The 17,625-nt window shown below is 38.5% G+C and overlaps 1 protein-coding gene across 5 annotated transcripts in view; it reads right to left on the reverse strand.

Moving 5' to 3' along the window:
* The window catches only part of CEP350 (centrosomal protein 350), a 71,731-nt gene that overhangs the window by 8,524 nt on the left and 45,582 nt on the right, over positions 1–17,625 (reverse strand). For 2 of the 5 annotated variants that reach the window (XM_042462262.1, XM_042462261.1), the window contains exons 24-33: positions 17,053–17,199; positions 16,305–16,456; positions 13,953–14,075; positions 11,244–11,443; positions 10,154–10,347; positions 8,266–8,410; positions 7,397–7,578; positions 6,800–6,936; positions 4,364–4,446; positions 1,187–3,177 (exon numbers count right to left, since the gene is read on the reverse strand). In XM_042462262.1, the coding sequence (XP_042318196.1) occupies positions 1,187–3,177; positions 4,364–4,446; positions 6,800–6,936; positions 7,397–7,578; positions 8,266–8,410; positions 10,154–10,347; positions 11,244–11,443; positions 13,953–14,075; positions 16,305–16,456; positions 17,053–17,199 (3,354 nt within the window). The remainder of the gene's footprint in view (positions 1–1,186; positions 3,178–4,363; positions 4,447–6,799; positions 6,937–7,396; positions 7,579–8,265; positions 8,411–10,153; positions 10,348–11,243; positions 11,444–13,952; positions 14,076–16,304; positions 16,457–17,052; positions 17,200–17,625) is intronic. The other 3 variants (XM_042462265.1, XM_042462267.1, XM_042462266.1) reach the window with 3 other exon arrangements.

The raw sequence follows: 17,625 nt of genomic DNA on the forward strand, positions 1-17,625 counted from the left end.
TAGAGAATAAAATTATATTTTCTAATCCATGTTACAATTCTGCTATCTAAATAGTGTCATCTTGATGATCCTTGGCAAATATGTTCTCTGTGCATTTTCCCCACTGTCACTGCTAGCTTGCTTTTGCTCTCCCACTGGACTCAATCAACACCAATATTGGGGTGGAAAGGATAACCATTTAAGAGGCATCTTGTCTTTTTTTTCTTGCCATTCTCACTGGTTACATGCTTGGAAAAAGGAGATGAATAGGCAAAAACAGGAGCAGTAATTGGTAATTTCTGCTAGTTAGTAGCAGGTCCCATGCTTAGATATGGCCTCTGCAGGCACCCAAATATGGCTACTCCTTACACTAGCTTTCTATAAAAACCCAATATCATTAAAAAGAATTTATTTTGCAGGAATGTCATTTATATAGAAGGTTGTGATGATATACATAGAAACCCTATATGGACATGACAATTGCTTCTGAAACAACAGAGGTCCAGAAACCATTTGTTATACAGTATGAAAGCCTGCTGTTTATGGTACAGATTGAGTATCCCTTATCTGGAATGCCAAAATCTGAAATATTGCAAAATCCAAAACTTTTTGCGCTACAACACAAGTAGCATAGTAGGCACCTGTATTGTATTTGTGAGGCTGGAGAGAGACGCAGCTGGAGAAAGACACAAGGAACTCTGAAATGGCAAGAATCTATGTCTCCAACCATTTCACACACCCTCAGTTTCTCTCCAGCCTCATTATGTCTATGCAAATACAGTTGCCCCTCCAAGTCCGCGGACTTGAGATTAGTGTTGACTGCCATTAATGTGAATGGGGCATGTGCCCCGCATGCACACGCCTTATTCAAGCCTATGGGGCTTGAATATGCACACATTTTGGAACTTGCCGTGGGGGGGGGGAGGTCTGGAATGGATCCCCCGCGAGTTCCAAGGGCCAAATTGTATTCCAAAATTAAAAAAAAGTCTGAAATATGGAACACTTCTGGTCCCAAGCGTTTTGGATAAGGAATATTTAACCTGTAGTAAATTATTCTCCTTAATGAAATGAATGTTGAGCAGGAAATGTGCACAAAAGGTTATTAAAAATACAGTAGTAATCTGCCATATTATGGCTTGTCGCAATTTGTAGCTGAAACACTATCATGGTATTAATTTCCAAAATTATTCTAGAAAATTGTACTTACAGGCCTAGGACACATATCTGGAGAGGAAACTTCTTCTCCATCATCCAGTTCAGGACTGATTAAAAGGCTCTGCAGGTCATTAGTTGCCAATGTCTTCTCTTGGACAGCACCAAGTTCTCTATTACTTGATTGAATTTTCTCATTCTTGACTTTCTTGATTTGTTGCAACTGACTGACGGTGTCTTTCACAAAAACTTGCAGCAGACTATCAGCCAACAAGCCAACCTTTTCTTGTTGATCTACAAATTCTTCCTCCTCTTGTGATGGGACTTTAAGCTGTGCTTCTAACTGGCTTCGTTCTTTTGTCAGTAAGTCCAGGAGTGGAGTTGCAGACTTCTCTAATGCTCCAGGAGAAAGGCTATCTGACTTCTCAGTATATTCCTGCCAAGAAGGTTGCTGCTTCCATTTCTCAGGGAAGAAACTATCTAAAGTTCCTTCAACAGCAACTGCAGAAGCCTCTCTACGGGCATTTGAAATTGAGGCAGATAAAATATCATTGTCATTTTCAGCAGATTTCAGAGAATCAACAATACTAATTTCTTGATCAAGCTCTTCAGGAGCTGTAATAATGTCTGACACATTATTTCTTTGTGAAGTCAGTTTTATATTGTCACCAGCTGCAAGGGAGCCCTCAAAATCAGATACATCTCTGAGAAATTTATCCTGGAGGCATTTCTGACTAGCATTTCTTCCCTCACTCTCCTGTTCTTCAGGGCTCTCTCTTTCTTTCTCATTTTCTTTATTGTGATTGTCTAGTTTATGGTTGCAGACGTCTTTATTTGAGTCCAAGTAATTATCAAAACTTTCTGGAAAATGAGATATTTTTTGTGGAGGAGCAAAAATACCATGCTTTTCTTTACAATCAAAATAACGAATACCATTATAAGCACCATTATTATTTCCTTCTGGCTTGTCCAACTCAACACCAGCCCAAAAACCTTTAGCAAAACTTGCAAATCCCTTAAATCTTAGTGTTCCAGGCTGGACATTGCTCACAAGAACTCTGTCACCAATACGGAAATCTAGCAAAGCTTCTTCTTCTTCTGCCTTGGAACTGGAAGCCCAAAGTAATGAATCAGCAGGAGCGGGTTCTTTCTCAACATCACTTCGCTCCTTATTTTTCATAAGTTCTGTTGGTGACTTCAGTTCTAATAGTCTCTCTGAATGAATACTGCCTGCCACAGACAGAGACTTGTCACTAAGACATTCACTTATTTCATCATCACTTCCAGCACTAGCAGATCTACTCCGGGGAGTTTTTGTATACCAGGATTTATCTTTTCCAACAGACAGTGCAGATGTATCAAGATCGCCCTTGAAATATTCTGTAAGGGGTATCCCATTTTTTGATCTCTCTTTTCTGGAGGAAGACCCTTCAAAATCATTAGAATATGATGGCTCTTTGCAAATGGAATTAAGTTCTGAAACCAAGGACTCTTCTCCCAGCATTCCCTTGCTCATTCTATTCAAACACTTGACTGAAACAGCATTTTCATCATCCTTGGACTTTTCATCTGGCATTTTCTTTCCTTCAGGGATTCCTACAGAAGTCAAGCCAGATTGCTTCTTTTCTAAAGCATCAGCCTCAAGACTCACACATGTCTTTAGAGAAACTGGAGGTAAACTCGTTTGCTCTACATCATAAACAGAGCCATTAGATCTTTCAGAAACCTTATCAACTACTTCAGATTTTACAGATTTCACATCCTCTTGTACAATAGATCTGTTATTGGAAATAAAAGAATCATAATTTGTTGCATCTTCAAACTTATTTGATGCCAGCCCATGCAATGTTTTGTTTATGTCTCCAATGTCTTTGAAAAGAGTGGATGAAGCTGAACTGTCCAAGGAATCACCAGATTCTCCTCTAGATTTTCTTGCAGCCTTGAGGAGTGGGGAAGGGGTTTGGGATTGCTCCTCTGCCCGAATCTCTGCTTCAATAAATCTCTTGGTGTATGCAGACACAGATTTCTCAGAATGAGAAAGGGCATCTTAGGAAAATAAAAATAAACAAATAGCTGAATACTTAAATCATTGTGCAAGATATTTGCTATTTAGTGATAGTAAATCAGGTGTTGAGAAAACCTCTACTATAATGGCAAAGCTCAATAGCTAGGTTAATTATTCTGTAGTATTTGAATAACAGCTAACATGGTAAAACACATTAAGATGTTAACTATTCTGTATTAGTTTGGCTCATGCTCAGGGAAGTTTTGAACTGAAGAAAAGAAACCTCATGTACCTTTTCTGTACTATAAATAATACTCTTTTATACTATTACATATTTTTACATTTAAGTAGAAAAATCAATTATCTGTCTAAATATCTAAAGTTCATTTTCTCCATTACTCCAAAGGGGCATTTCTACCAACTTTCCTATCAGTCTAAAATAGCTGTACACCACAGTCCCATACAATTTCTAAAGGTTGCCCAACACTAAAGAGCAGATTGTAAGGGGAGGGGACTACAGGTGAATGGGAAAGTAGGAAAGCCCCATTTTATTAAGGTTAAGGAAGTAAGAATTTAACCCCCCATATTTTAAATCAATTTAATTTCAGAGTCCAATATATATAAGTATACGGCTGTTGAAGTAACTATCTCTTTTGTTGCCCCTCCATCTCTTATATGTTCTATGTTTCTTCTAAAATTTCCACCACACCTACACCTTCCAGATTAAAAGGATTCATTTTAATTATGTAACATAACAGAATAATTAGTAGTGTCAAGCATATTGTAGGCAGAGTAAACCTATTTTAATCTCAGGTGTTCTTTCTAATGCCTATCTCAACCTAGAAATTACAGAAAAATGAAAAGACACAATGTAACTGTATCTACAAGGAAGATGTGGGAACTACTACAAGGCGGAAAATCCAAATACCAAAATAAGCTGCATCTTTGAAAGTCACACTTTGAATGAACAGCAAATAGTTGTAACAACATCTTACTTCACTTTCAATAACCTTATGTCAAGGAGTTATAGTTTCAGAAATTGATTATTTGGGGGAAACATTTAAAATGTTAAAAAATAATATGACTTCACATTATTTGTAATTTAACCTTTATAGCCCAAAAGAAGAATATTCTTAGCTCGATATTAGTATATCTGGTTCAGACTTTTTGCACAGTGTAAATAGATGCCAAGTTTTCAGTATGGCATTTGTTTTCCAAGCTACGTACCAATATGCTCTGCAATGGACACCAAGGATCCTCTGGAACGTTCAGAATCAGTTAGTGATTTCCAGCTTTTTGATGTCTCAGATCTAAAATACAGACAGATATAGCCATGGACATGTAAAATGGGTAAATGACAAACCTCTCCAACAAATGATGCACTACAGATAAGGCACTAAACAGGGAAGAGAATTAAAGAACCACCTAAGGGAAATAGGAGCAATTCATTCATTAATTTGTGCCGGCCTGTGGGCAGAGTCAGGGCACAGTGTCCTGACTCTGGATGCCCTGACTCCCCCTCCAGAGCGTCATGATGCCGCACGCCATTCCAGGCAACGGAATGATGCAGTGACGAAAGGGTGTCATACAGTTGTGCTGCCACAGCAATGTCACCCTTTGGACGGTGCAAAAAGGAGTCGCTCCAGAGGCCGGATCAGGGCTGCAGCGTGAGGCTACCGCAGCCCCAATCCAGCCAGGAAAGGGGGGCTGCAGACCGCCCCTTTGGGGTGGTCTGTATAGCCCTGAGTCTATTAAATCTAGCAATGGCAATAGCAGCATCTTTTACTGTATATACTCATGGATAAGTCTAGAAATTTTAGTCTAAAAATTGATCCAAAAAACCTTAGTTCACTCACCAACAGATCAATGTAAGTACTGTACTTTAACTCTTATTTCAAAAAGGAGCCATTCTCTGGTGAAAGACAAGAGCCTCATCTGTCCTGGAAGCAATGATTCTCGTCTATTCTCTCATCAATCCAGCTTTTAGTATGAGCACAAACAATGATGCCTGCTGGAATTTTGCAAGTTCTTTGACATTATTTTCCATTGCTTCATCTTTTAGATCCTTTGTTACATGCTCCTAGGTTTTACCCTTGACTTATCCTCGGGTTACATCAAAATCCATAATTTTGGCTCAAAAACCTGCCCTCAACTTACACATGAGGTTGACTTATAATCAAGTATATATGGTAGATACTGCTTCATACCACACTAAGCAGTCTCTAAGCGGTTTACAACTGTAACCTAATTGCCCCCAACAAATCTAGACAGTAGCATTCATGATCTAGTCAATGTTCATGTCTGAATTTATTTATTTATTTAGGTATTTATATCTCACCCTTCAGCCCTAATGGCTCTCAGGGCGGCTTACAATTATTATTTTTAATCAGACAGTTCCCTGCCCTCAGGCTTACAATCTAAAAGACATGAAACAAAAGGAGAAGGGAATGATGGTGGGAAAGGGGATGAGGTCCAGTGGTTCTTCTCTCCCTCTGAGGCTTGGACCAAGGCAGATGGATTGGAGGGAGGGCTCTTCCTTATGAATTAGGGCATAACGTCAAAAACCAAACCCAGCTATCCCAACATGCAATGTTCTATCCCACAGTCCACAAGGTTTCCTAATTTCAGAGATCTGGTTAATGCATAGAGAATGTCTTAATTCCATTTTCCATTTTTATTGTTCATAACAGACTGTGCAAACTCTTTTGACATTATACCCCACAGAGACCTCTGTTCACAGAGAAGATTAAATGGAGGCTTAGAGGCTGTGCAGACTGCCCCTAAGGGGTGGCCTTTAACTGCCTCCAGCCAGGGATGTAGCCAAGGGGGGGGGGTTCTTGGGGTCCGGACCCCCCCTTCCGTTAGATAAAATGAATGGTGTGTGCTGCCGCGCCACTGCACCCAAGCCTGATTATAATGGTGGCACTTAGTCTGGACCCCCCCTTCCCAAAATCCTGGCTACGTCCCTGCTCCAGCTGCGCCAGATCGGCAACCGCATGCCACGGCCCTGATCTGGGCTTTCCAGGGCACAAAAAGGAGCCGCAAAAAGTGGCTCTTTTTTGCATCCTGTAAGGGGCACGATAGATGAGGTGCCGCAGGTTTAAGGCGCTCCTTTGGCGCTGCATCATCTGGATGCAACACCGTGACACTGTGTGCTGTGTGGTGCAACACATGGCATCATGGTGCCCTGGGGGCAGAGTTGGGGTGTGCGTACTAAATTAGATACATGCTGATCTTAAGTTTGTATCTTTTTATGTCTTTACGTCACTTTATATTCCATATCATTTACCTATGTACATATAGAATGCTAGGGGGTTAATTTCTGCATCTCTTAGCCTTTGGCTTTTATTATAAATTGGGGGTCGGGGATGGAGAAGGTGAATGTGGAACAACTAGTAGTAATGTTTTGAGTAGTGAGGAATATTGTGATGTTTAAAATACTGCATATCAATACTTGACACTACACACGAGACAAAATCTTGGTACCTGGGAGGGTTTTTAAAAAAATCAATTTGCCAATACCTTTTGATCTCTCTTGCAGTATAATGTAGTAGGCTATGCTACATCTACATACATGGAAGAGGCAGAATTTTTTCTAAATAGAATAAGGGTGCATATCTAGAAAATCTGCAATACAATGTTAAATTTAAGCCACTGAATTACCTATGGAGTGGAGGTGGTTTGATCTTTGGCTTCTCGGTAGCTGAAGAAAGTGTTTTGATTTGAGGTTTTGCTGTAGGTGTTGCCTCCATATCATGATTCAATTCTGCTTCAGTCTTTTTGATGAATTCATCATAAGTCTGGCAATGGATAAGAAAGTTTATAAAGAATCTGTGAGCCTGAAGTCTCTCACCTTGAAAATCAGCTACCCACAGATGTAAATGAAGGATAATTGTGAAGATATCCTTTTGCTTGGTTTTAAATATTAAATTGACTTTGAGACATCCAAGATTTAAAGAATATCTGGGATATATTTTCATTTCAACTGTTAGATTATTAATTATCCTAAATGAATTAGGAATATTTTTATTTCTAATGCTTTCCATCAGCATCACTACCACCCTGGATCAGTGAGGAAAAAAATCTTAAAACACCTTAAATTTTCCAATTTATCTATTAATTCATTGCAACATGGGGTTAAAGGAAACATTGGCATATTAATTTGTAACACTGATATTTTTTTATGTGAAGGCAGGCAAGAAAATATATTCATTCTGATATATTGTTTTTCTGCAAGATCTTTTCCAAAGAAATTCTTACTTCTAACTGTTTGATCAAACTGGCCTCCTGGGCTTTCAGTCTCTCCTTGTGTCTCTTCTTTTGTTCCTTTTTCAGCTGGTAAACAACAGATTTTCTCTTCCGTAGCTCATCCTTCAAGGCTCGGATTCGGCTTTCAATATCACTTTGATCAGACGTAGTTTCTGATAAGGTATATTTGAATACTTTAAGAGAAAAGGTATACTTGCATCTTACAAAAATTGATCACTTACAAGGTATCCTATAACATTTACTTTAAAAAAATATCTCAGTAAGTCTTTAATCAATACCAAAACACTAACAAAGTTAATATACATCCCATTGCTTTTGTTCAGGTTACACTCTTTTTACCCATGCCTTGTCTACTTCTCTGTTCACTTTGTAACATCTTTTGGACATGACCCTATGATTTTTGTTCATGCTGTAAAGTGTCACCTAATTTGATGAAAATACATGAACACATATTTAATGCTGTACTCTTTATAATTCTAGGGGCAGTCAAGTCTTACTGATACTTAAGCAAAATTAAGCATTTCTGCAATATTTTCAATGAAACTTTGATAGAATCCTCACCCTCAGTTATAAGTAAAACATTTACATATTAAGGTTTTATATGTAAACCTTTCAAACACAGAACCAATGTGATTTAGCCCCACCACCTGAAAATGGTGGGCAAAAAGAAACACTGGCATTCAGCATAATACACAAGCTCTCTAGAGTGACTTTCTACATTTCCCTTAGCAATATTTAGTTTAACAACTACACACCATTTTTACAGAGAAGAATTAAGAATACAGTGTAATTCCTAAAAGTTGAGTTTGACAGGTGGTGGCTGAAATTTAAGACAGTAACCTTAAAGATTTAATGCATACCTGACTGGGTCATGGACAAAGACTCATCAGACCAACTGTAGGAAACATCCTGGGATTTTATAGATAAATGAGGTTGCCCTCCTGTTCTGTGAGTTGCTTTGCTAGATGCTTGCTTCGAGATGGATGCACTACTCTTGGAAGGTGACTATTCAAAAGGAAAGAGAGTAATATGTTTGTAAAAACAGTATTCTGAAAAACATTCATGGTTTCAATTAATTAATAAGATACATGGAAAGCCGTCTTTGGTCATAAATTGGTTTGGCTGAAATGATTGTAACTTACTGTATATACATTTGACCCTTTTTATACACGGATTTTTTATACACGGATTCAAGCATACACGGTTTGAAAATATTAAAAAAAGTATAAATTTCAAATATCAGACCTTGATTTTCCATTTTCTATAAGGGACGCCATTAAGCTATGTCATTATATTTAATGGGACTTGAGCATCACGGATTTTGTTATACACAGGGGATCTTGGAACCAAACCCCAGCGTATAACAAGTATCCACTGTATTGATGTATAAGTCTAGAAATTAAGGTTTAAATATCAACCCAAATAACCTGAGTCAACTTATCCATGAGTCAATGTAAGTACTGCATTTTAACACATATACAGTCCTCCCTCTGTTTTCGTGGTTTTGGAAACCGAGTCCCTCGCTTATGTGTAAGGGACGAATGGAGGGGGAAATAATGGGACATGTGCCCGAGGTGTGCACATCCGCACTCCCGCAGCCACATGCCTACATTCAAGCCAATGGGACTGGAATACATGAAACCCCCCAATACATGGGGGGGGGTCCGGAACGGATCCCCCACGAAAACAGATGGTTGATTGTATGCGTGTGTGTGTGTGTTGACAGGCAACAGTTTAATCTGCCCTAGAAGCACTGACTCTCTTCTACTCTCCCATCCATCCAGCCTTTAGTATATGCACTAATAGTTATGCCTGCTGGAATTTTTGGAATTGTTCTCTTTTACTTCATTCTTTACATCCTTTATTATATGTGCCTGTATTACCCTCAACTCATCCATGGATCATATCAAAATCTATAATTTTGGCCCAAAAACTTGCCCTTGACTTATATATGAGGTCGATTTATAGTCGAGTATATATGGTAGCTTTGTGTTTGTGCCTGGAGGACAAGTTGGTCCCTCATGTAGTGATATCCTTTTGCTCCAGGACTCCTTCAGTTAGAATAAAACTTTTTTTAAGTACTCTGCTTCTTTAAACTCCTTTCCTCTATGACTTGTTCTTTCCTAAATTGGTAAGGAAAAGTATTTGTGGAATCCCCCAGGAAAGTCCGGCTGTGTTGGTGGGGTGAGAAAGGATAATCCATCAGGGGGTGGCAGCAGCGAGGTTTATTTTAGATAAAAAGGTAGTCTCAAGGGGTCCCATCCAACTCAGCAGGAGTGTGTGTGTGTGTGGTGTGTGTGTGTGTGTGGGGGGGGGAACCTAGGTTCAGAGAAACATTTTCACATGGTGGCTTCTATGATCAGAGAACCATAATACAAATCCTGTAATGTGTGGATGAAACATAAAGATCTGCTGTTTCTCCCAAAACCAGGACTTTGGCAGTGTGTTGGCTGCCATTTGGCTCATGAACAGGTCAAACTCAAGTACGGGTGCCCCTTGCCCATGCATGGGCTGTATTTTGGGGTGTTATGATTCCCATAACTGTGGTCACTCAAAGCCCTGCAGTGTGTTCTGGACCAAAAACCCTTTATCACATCAGAAAGAAAAATATGACTTCAGATATGTTCTTGTCTAGTTGATATTTTCTAGTCTAGTTCACAGTTCAACCAAAAACCTTATCTTGAATGACAAAAGAAATATGGTTTATACATCATATTTAGATCTCTAATTAAAATAAAAGTCTCTTACATGTTTTCCAGGTGAGGCAGAGGACTCTAGTTCTTGTGTATAAACCATTTCTTCAGTAAGTGTATTGTCTTGGTCCTCGGGGACCGTTGCTGGCCTAGACTCAACAGGTAAGCTGCCCAATTCTTCTGGCACAGAGCTTTCACTATTCAAGCGAGAACAAGGTAGTACTGAAGAATCTTCTTCACTAGCTGTTTCTGAGAGGAAGGGGATGCCGGGGGGGGAGAGGAAGAGAGAGACAGCTTAAAGGTCTGTATATCCCCACAGTAACAAGTTGTTATAGACACCAAGTACCAGGTTAAGCTAGACCCATGCAAGAGACAGACTCAGTTGAACCCGCAAATGATTAACTGCTCAGCCTAAGCAAAGTATTGAAGCAATAAAGCAATAAAAACATTCAGAACAACACTTTTCCAATGGAAGTGCCTGTGCCATTAGTTCATTCATGAAAGAACGATCTGAAAATTCTCACACTTAGGTGAGCAGGTGACAAATTTCTCAGCTTGTAAATAGATATTTAAAGGGTCTGAGAAAACAAAAACATGTATACTTAGCAAACTGCAACAAATTAGTGTCACATCCCTAGTTACAACAAAGTACTCAAAGTGCTTTTACTTTAGCTAGTTTTCCTCTCTCCTCATGTTTCAATGTGTAGCTTAATATACGTCACCCAGGTGAGGACAAAAACCTTGAAGCAGTGAGGAAAAGATATGCAAATGGGGGTTCAGTGTTAAATCTTTTGCTGCCATGTCAAAACAGTGGCAAAAATCCTACCCCAAAATGCCTCCATCCACAGAGTTCAAAACAGGAACAAATAGCATGCCAATATAAAGCCACACAGGGTGACTCTGGACAAGTCACATTTTTCTCAGCCTCAGAGGAAGGCAAGGGCAAACCCACTCTGAACAAATCCTGTCAAGAAAACCCTCTGATTGGTTCGCCTTAGGATTACCGTAAGTCAGAAACAACTTGAAGGCACACAACATCAATGATCACGTGGATGGAGCCACCTCTATGGGCTTTTCCCACACAATCAGCAACCTGCTGGAAGAAATCAGGACATTCCTTCCAAAGACAGCTTTCATATTTGTACCTTTCTGATCAGATTTCTGGTCTCCTGCACCCTTTTTGTTTGCCTTTGCTTTGAGCAGCTCTCTGTCCCAGGCAGCTAACGCTTGTTTCTCTATTTGACGTATTTCTGCTTCTTCTGCATCTAAACGGCGCTTCCACTGTAGCAGTTCTTCAGCATGCTGTCGACGCTGCATCAGTTTTTGTTCTCGCTTAGTTAAAAACCTGACAGAGAAGCAATGAAGAATTGATCACCAGTGCCCTGAAGTGTCAAATATAATGTGGAAGGATGTACTGTATTATTCAATTTAATAATTTTTCAGTTATTGCCGTGTTTTCACATTGAATACAGCCTGAACAGATGAAGAAGAGGGTCTGAACAGATGAAGGAGTGGGAGGTAAAAACCCTGAAGTTAATACCTCCCACTCCACACATTTCTACACATTTTCCTTTCTGTGAAAAACCAACCCAAAATGTATGAATTTGTAAATTACTATGTTTATCATGAAGGAGAAATCTGTAGCCATTAATGGAATTCCCCCTTATAAACACACACACCTCAAAATGTGTCCTCCTCTCATCCAGTTTGATTTTTTCATCCAAGTCTACAGCTAACTATCAAAATACATAGATCTAAAACCATCAATATGCATACATTTATAACTGCACTGCTAAGAGAAAGATTTACTCCAATACAGCTTTTCATATAATTGTAAAATTCAGTTGGTCTCTCTCACCAACAGCAGTAATCTAGAACTCCACACCAAGTTTACTTTTTGGTTACACTCCACATCACAATCTTCCAAAAAGGAGCAGCTGAGATAGCATTAAGCCCTCTCCCTCAATCCACTTATTTTGCCCTGTTTCTGAATGGTCCCAACAATGAAAAGAGGGCTCCAAAACATTCAAGTAGTAAGAATATAAAAGTAGTTAAATTCTAAAGGCAAAATGGTTTACTGCCTCAGCACTTTGTTGCCCAAGACAGAAAATGCAAATAGCATCTATTGAGACACACATAACAATTGAAGAGTAAGTTAATGCCTTTTGAATAGTATCCTAAATGTTCTTCCTGGAGGCAAGCCATCATTCTTCCTAATAGCAGAGCTGGATCAGATACAATGGGACACAATGGAAGATGGTAAAACAAAACAAAACAAAACAAAACAAAACCCAAGCTAATAGAAACAAACATTTGGTAACTGATATTGTGACTTTCCACAGGACCTTGAAACCATTCAATACAAAGGGCTTTTTGCTAGCAGTACCTGAAACTTCTATACCTGAAACTTCTATACAACAAAATACAAATTTACACTATATATCCCACAAAAGAAAGCAATGCATAGGAGGATCTCTTCCTCAAGAGGGCATTCATTGAATCTCTTTAGCATCATAAGGACATTTGGTTGAGAAGTAACAAAGATAGTTTGTTTATAAGTTTGTGTTATAACAAATGCCCACAAAAGACAAAATGGAAACGTCCACATCAGGGTGAAGAATCCTTCTTAATGATGGATGTGAAAATTAATGGTATGCTACAGTTGTGTGCTGGTGGCTAGGCTTATGTTCCTGTGCTCAACTAGAATGCACATGACTTAAAGCCAATGCAGAGACAGCTAACAAACAAATACACAAATATGAGCTATATTTTAAGCTCCAAAGATTTAAATTTGTTGGCATCAGATTCCTTGTGATCTTTTGATTAGCCAATATGTTGCACTGGAAATCTAATATCCTGTCTTGGTCATCTCCATCCTCTCACAGAAGCAGCAGAGGAAGCTGGTACTAAGGAGGACCCACCCACACCTTTCGGGTATTTTTCTGCCAACTGGTTCCTCGGACCTGTACTTCCTGGCAACTTCATTGGTCATGATGATGGTGTTAACGTACACTTAGTTATGGACTCCCAATAAATTTGGAGCTAGACTCCTGTTGCAAGGATTTGTGGAATGATACAAAGTGAACAAGTTTGTCTTTAAAAATCTTAACAGCTTGAGGAAATTTGTTTATCAATATTTTAAAAAGAGAAATTAAATCCTTGTTTCACACAAATTAAAACTATGAGATTGATCACATCCAGTTAAAAAACCATAAAACTGAAGCTCACAACCACAGAGACCATTTTGGAAATATGTAGGAAGGACTCAAAATGGTGAAAGAATAAAAGGTTTGACCATAAAGCAATCGAATGGCTAAGAAAGGAGGCAGAAGCCTCTGTAATTCAGTTTTTTCTTTTTACATGACCCTTCTCTTGGCCAATAAGCTTTCATTTTTGTATTTCTCCTTCCTCCTGTATCCATGTTTTTTGACAACTCTAGAACATGAAATCATCCCAAATAATTAGAGGAAAAATACAGCTACCAGAAATAGAAATAAGTTTGATTAGTTTGCATTGTTATTCTTATCTACAAATTGGGTTCATTTCTATGGAGAATTTTATATTCAGTACCAATTTGGAAAGGTTAAGAAGCAACAACTGAATTAAATTTTACTTGTACAGAGTTTTGAAAAAATGAAATTGGTGATCTTGGTATCCAACACCAATTTATACATTAGTTAGCTTAAAGCAAGAGTCTGCCAGTGACTGTATGCAGCAGTACCAGCCTTAAAACTTTGCATAGGAGAGAGAAAGGTCTGTAGGGGGATATCCTTATGAAGAGTTTCCTAGTCACGTAAAACTGAACAGAGCATGCTCGATCAAAGAGTCTACCACTGAAAAAGGTAGAAAGTTACCTGACCAATTGGTTGTAGATATACAGCTGGAATTTGGGATGGAGGTTGGGAAAACAGACACTGAGAGAAGCCCAGTGGTGAGACGTAAAGACAGAGAAGAAGTAGTGAACAGGAGAGCAGTGTCTACAAAATAAGGAGGAAGAGTTTTAAGCCAAGATAGCAAGAAACAGACAGAAAAGCGAGAGTAGGAGAGCATCTAACACAGAGTCTTGTCTTAAATAAGTCTCAAAATGTCAAACATATCAACACTCCACAAGCAGACTCTAAAGGCAACAAAGCTAAACCGTGTTTTCACTACAATCCTCCATTCTCTGTCAAAAACTTACCACTTCCTGCAGTGGTAAATGTCCTTTTCTGCTTTTTCAAGCCTCTTTTCTGGTACTTAAAGAAAGTGATCACATCTATTGGCTTCTATACTGCATTTTGAAAGGTCTACTATTTTGACCATTTGAACCAAAGTTTTAAGCTGTGTTCTAGTCCCAATTATACTAACAAAGAATTAGCCATCTAAATTAAATGAATGAACTCTTCCAAAGAAGAAGCTGGGGATAGCCTCAGTACACAGCATCACTTGTCTAAAAACTTAAATAACGACAAAAAATAAACTTTATGAATTGTATTGTGTAAACTCAATGAGTTCATAAGGTGCTACTTTGCACAAGCAGTTGAGTGGATTCCGCTTATACTTCCATTTTCAAGGACTGATGTGTACTAGAACAGCATTTTATTGTGAAATATCTTCATGGCTAGTTTTTTTAAACCAGAAAAACTACCTGGCTGAGAAAGGTGTTAGAAAGTAAAAGCCATGCTACTCATAGAAACTAGGAGTTATAAAGCACAGTAAGGACTAGCTAAGACAAAGCAGCACAAAGAATCATTTCTGTTTAGGTGGTTCCATGTTAGGAGTTTGAATCACAAGGGGTTAATTCTTTGACAGAGCATGCTCCTGTTCACATGCAAACCACAAGACAGTTTTTCCACTTTCTTCTTTAGCCATGATCAATCCTAATATTTTCTTCAAACTGCCAGATAAATCTGAGTATTTGTGGAACAGTTGAGATAGCACAATTCTTCAACCTGTCTTTATCTTTACCACCTCCTACAGTTGGACACAACTTGACAACCTTGTCAAAGGAGAAAGCTTTACCTTTACTTTAATACTGTGTTTGTCTTATTGGCACCTTTGCCAAACGCAGACATAAAACTGGTCTTTGTGAAAATGCAATAAGTATCAATATTATTTATCTCACTAAATCACTGGGTTTAGGAGATTTGTACTTTCTAGTCTTAAAACTAATAGATCTTTTTTAAAAGTACTAGCGTGAAACCTAACAATGATATTGGGTGTTTCTTTTAAACAAATTAGAGGTGAACTGCTGTGCCTCCATTACTGCTGTCCAAATTTATACTACACAGGACACCTCTCCAGAGGATTTTCTTATTTTTAGTGGAGCTTTTAGGAAAGCTTGGATGGGAAGGAAAATTGTAGTATGCTTAATGAAATCTTAGGACACAGACACCTGAGCCCCACATATTGATTTGAATCTGTAACAATGGGGGAGGAACACACAAGAAGACATTTTCTGCAGATGAAATATCCAGGACTACATTCAGAATGATTTGTAAAAACAGTTATAAGACAAAACATCTGTCAGCCTTTCTTTCAATATGATGGGTATATTTGCAAGATGCCTGTTACACAGGATACACAAAACATTTCTCAATGGAAACAGGTATGCTGTTCGTAATTTATAAATACTCAGTCCAATTAATGTTCCACCATGCTACAGTATGAAGCAATTGTTCTTCAGATAAATCTGTACCATCATGTTTAACTGTTCAAGTTCCTGGTTGTCTGGAGATAAACTTCAGAAGAGAAAAGACATTTCTTTATTAACTGCACTGAGACATGTATCACATTCTGTACGATGCATTGTGCAGTAAGCAATCTGTCTGTACAGAATTCAGGCTTCAATTACTGCAGAATGTAACCTACAGAGGGTCTACACATGACTCAGGAAAGGAATACATGCTTTACATGCAGAAGGTCCCAGACTCAACCCTCAGGATCTTCAGTTAAAGAATACTTCACACAGCAGGACAGGGAGCACTCTTCTTTACCCAAAGAATCTCTTGCTGCCAGGAAGAGTAGACAGTAACTGGATTAGATAAAAAGGCAATTCTATGTGTTTGTTTTCACTCATATGTTCAATGTACAACGCCAAACCATCAACAACGCTTGTTAAATCGAACTACCTCTGCAGCTGTAGGAAGCAAAACCAAACTCTGAAGAACAGAGTAACCTCATAACCATTTACTCATGTTAGCAATAAAAGAAGCACAAATAGTTACTTCTCATCCATCCGGCTACGCATTTTCTTTAATTTCTGCATAATGCTACTTGTCTCACAGCTGGAAATGGAAGAAGGGCTGCCTGTCTCTGCATCTGTTGGTAGTGGGGTTGAAGAATGAGTTTGTTTCACATCATCCTCACTGCGATGCTCCTACAATGATAAGAACTTTAATTAATTTAAACACTGAGAAGCATATTATGCCGGTTTCTAGTTTTGTCAGTTTCTCATATGGAAAAACATCACAACTTGCTAGCTCATTTACGTATGTAAATCTGGAAAAAATGATGGATTTTAAAATTTTCATGGCCAAGTCTCTTATATCAGTTATATATAAAAGCTAACCCATATCTTAAGTAAAGTCAGAAAAATGTAGACTCATCATCACCATTGGCAGTTCCAACAAGAGTTTTCATTTTTCTTTATCATATATAGTTTACTCTTCTAATTATTTTTTTAAAAAATAGTCTTTTGACTATGATGAATCAAGTAGCAGTACTGCAAGCACTCTGCTATTGGTTATACATTATTTGTTTCATAAATATATTGATTGCTCTATTTATCTTATCTTCTTACTAAGTACTTATTAAAAAGCCAACCATGTTTTTAGGTTCAATTGTTTATTTTGCAAAGGTATACCCCCTCTTTTCTGTCTCAAGGAACATCAGTTATTCAATCTGGGAACTAAAATAGCACATTAACTGGCTGATTGTCAGAGGGGTGATTCCAGCATTTGCTGTATAGCTTACCAGTTTATTTTCCCCTGCAGACTTCAGTTTTTCCTGCAGTTTCATAGTAGTTTGACGTATTCGTTCTATCTCTTCTTGTTGCTTAAGGATCAGCTGCCTCTCTTTCCGGGCTGCCTTATTGGCCTCCTGAAGACGCTTAATTTCAGCCTTATTGGGTAAGCACAACAAAGCAAAACAAAAGCAGTAATTTTCATACTGGTGAATCTCTTGCTCATCTCCAGCCTCTTCTCCACTTCATCTTGCCATTCTGCTCATTCTTTTCTGCTTGCTGATTCAACCACTGCTTCTCTCCCCGCTCCCGGTATCTTCATTGTTTTTCTTCTATGCATTGTAAGCTGCTTATTCTAACATTTATGTACCTGAGTACTTGCCCCTACTAATCTTCTCTTTTGTTTTTCTACACACTCTCCCACTCCCTTCATTTTGCTGCATCTAATCTTCTTGTTAAAAATTATCTTCTCCCCTCAAAGCATCTCTTCTGTTGCACACAGGCTGAAGCTTACCTTTTCTCCCATGATTTCTATTTCTCCTTCCTTGACTCTCTGATTCTGAGTAAAGTATCTTATCACCAGT

This window comes from Sceloporus undulatus, chromosome 4, assembly GCF_019175285.1.
Source record: "Sceloporus undulatus isolate JIND9_A2432 ecotype Alabama chromosome 4, SceUnd_v1.1, whole genome shotgun sequence".
NCBI lineage: Eukaryota > Metazoa > Chordata > Lepidosauria > Squamata > Phrynosomatidae > Sceloporus > Sceloporus undulatus.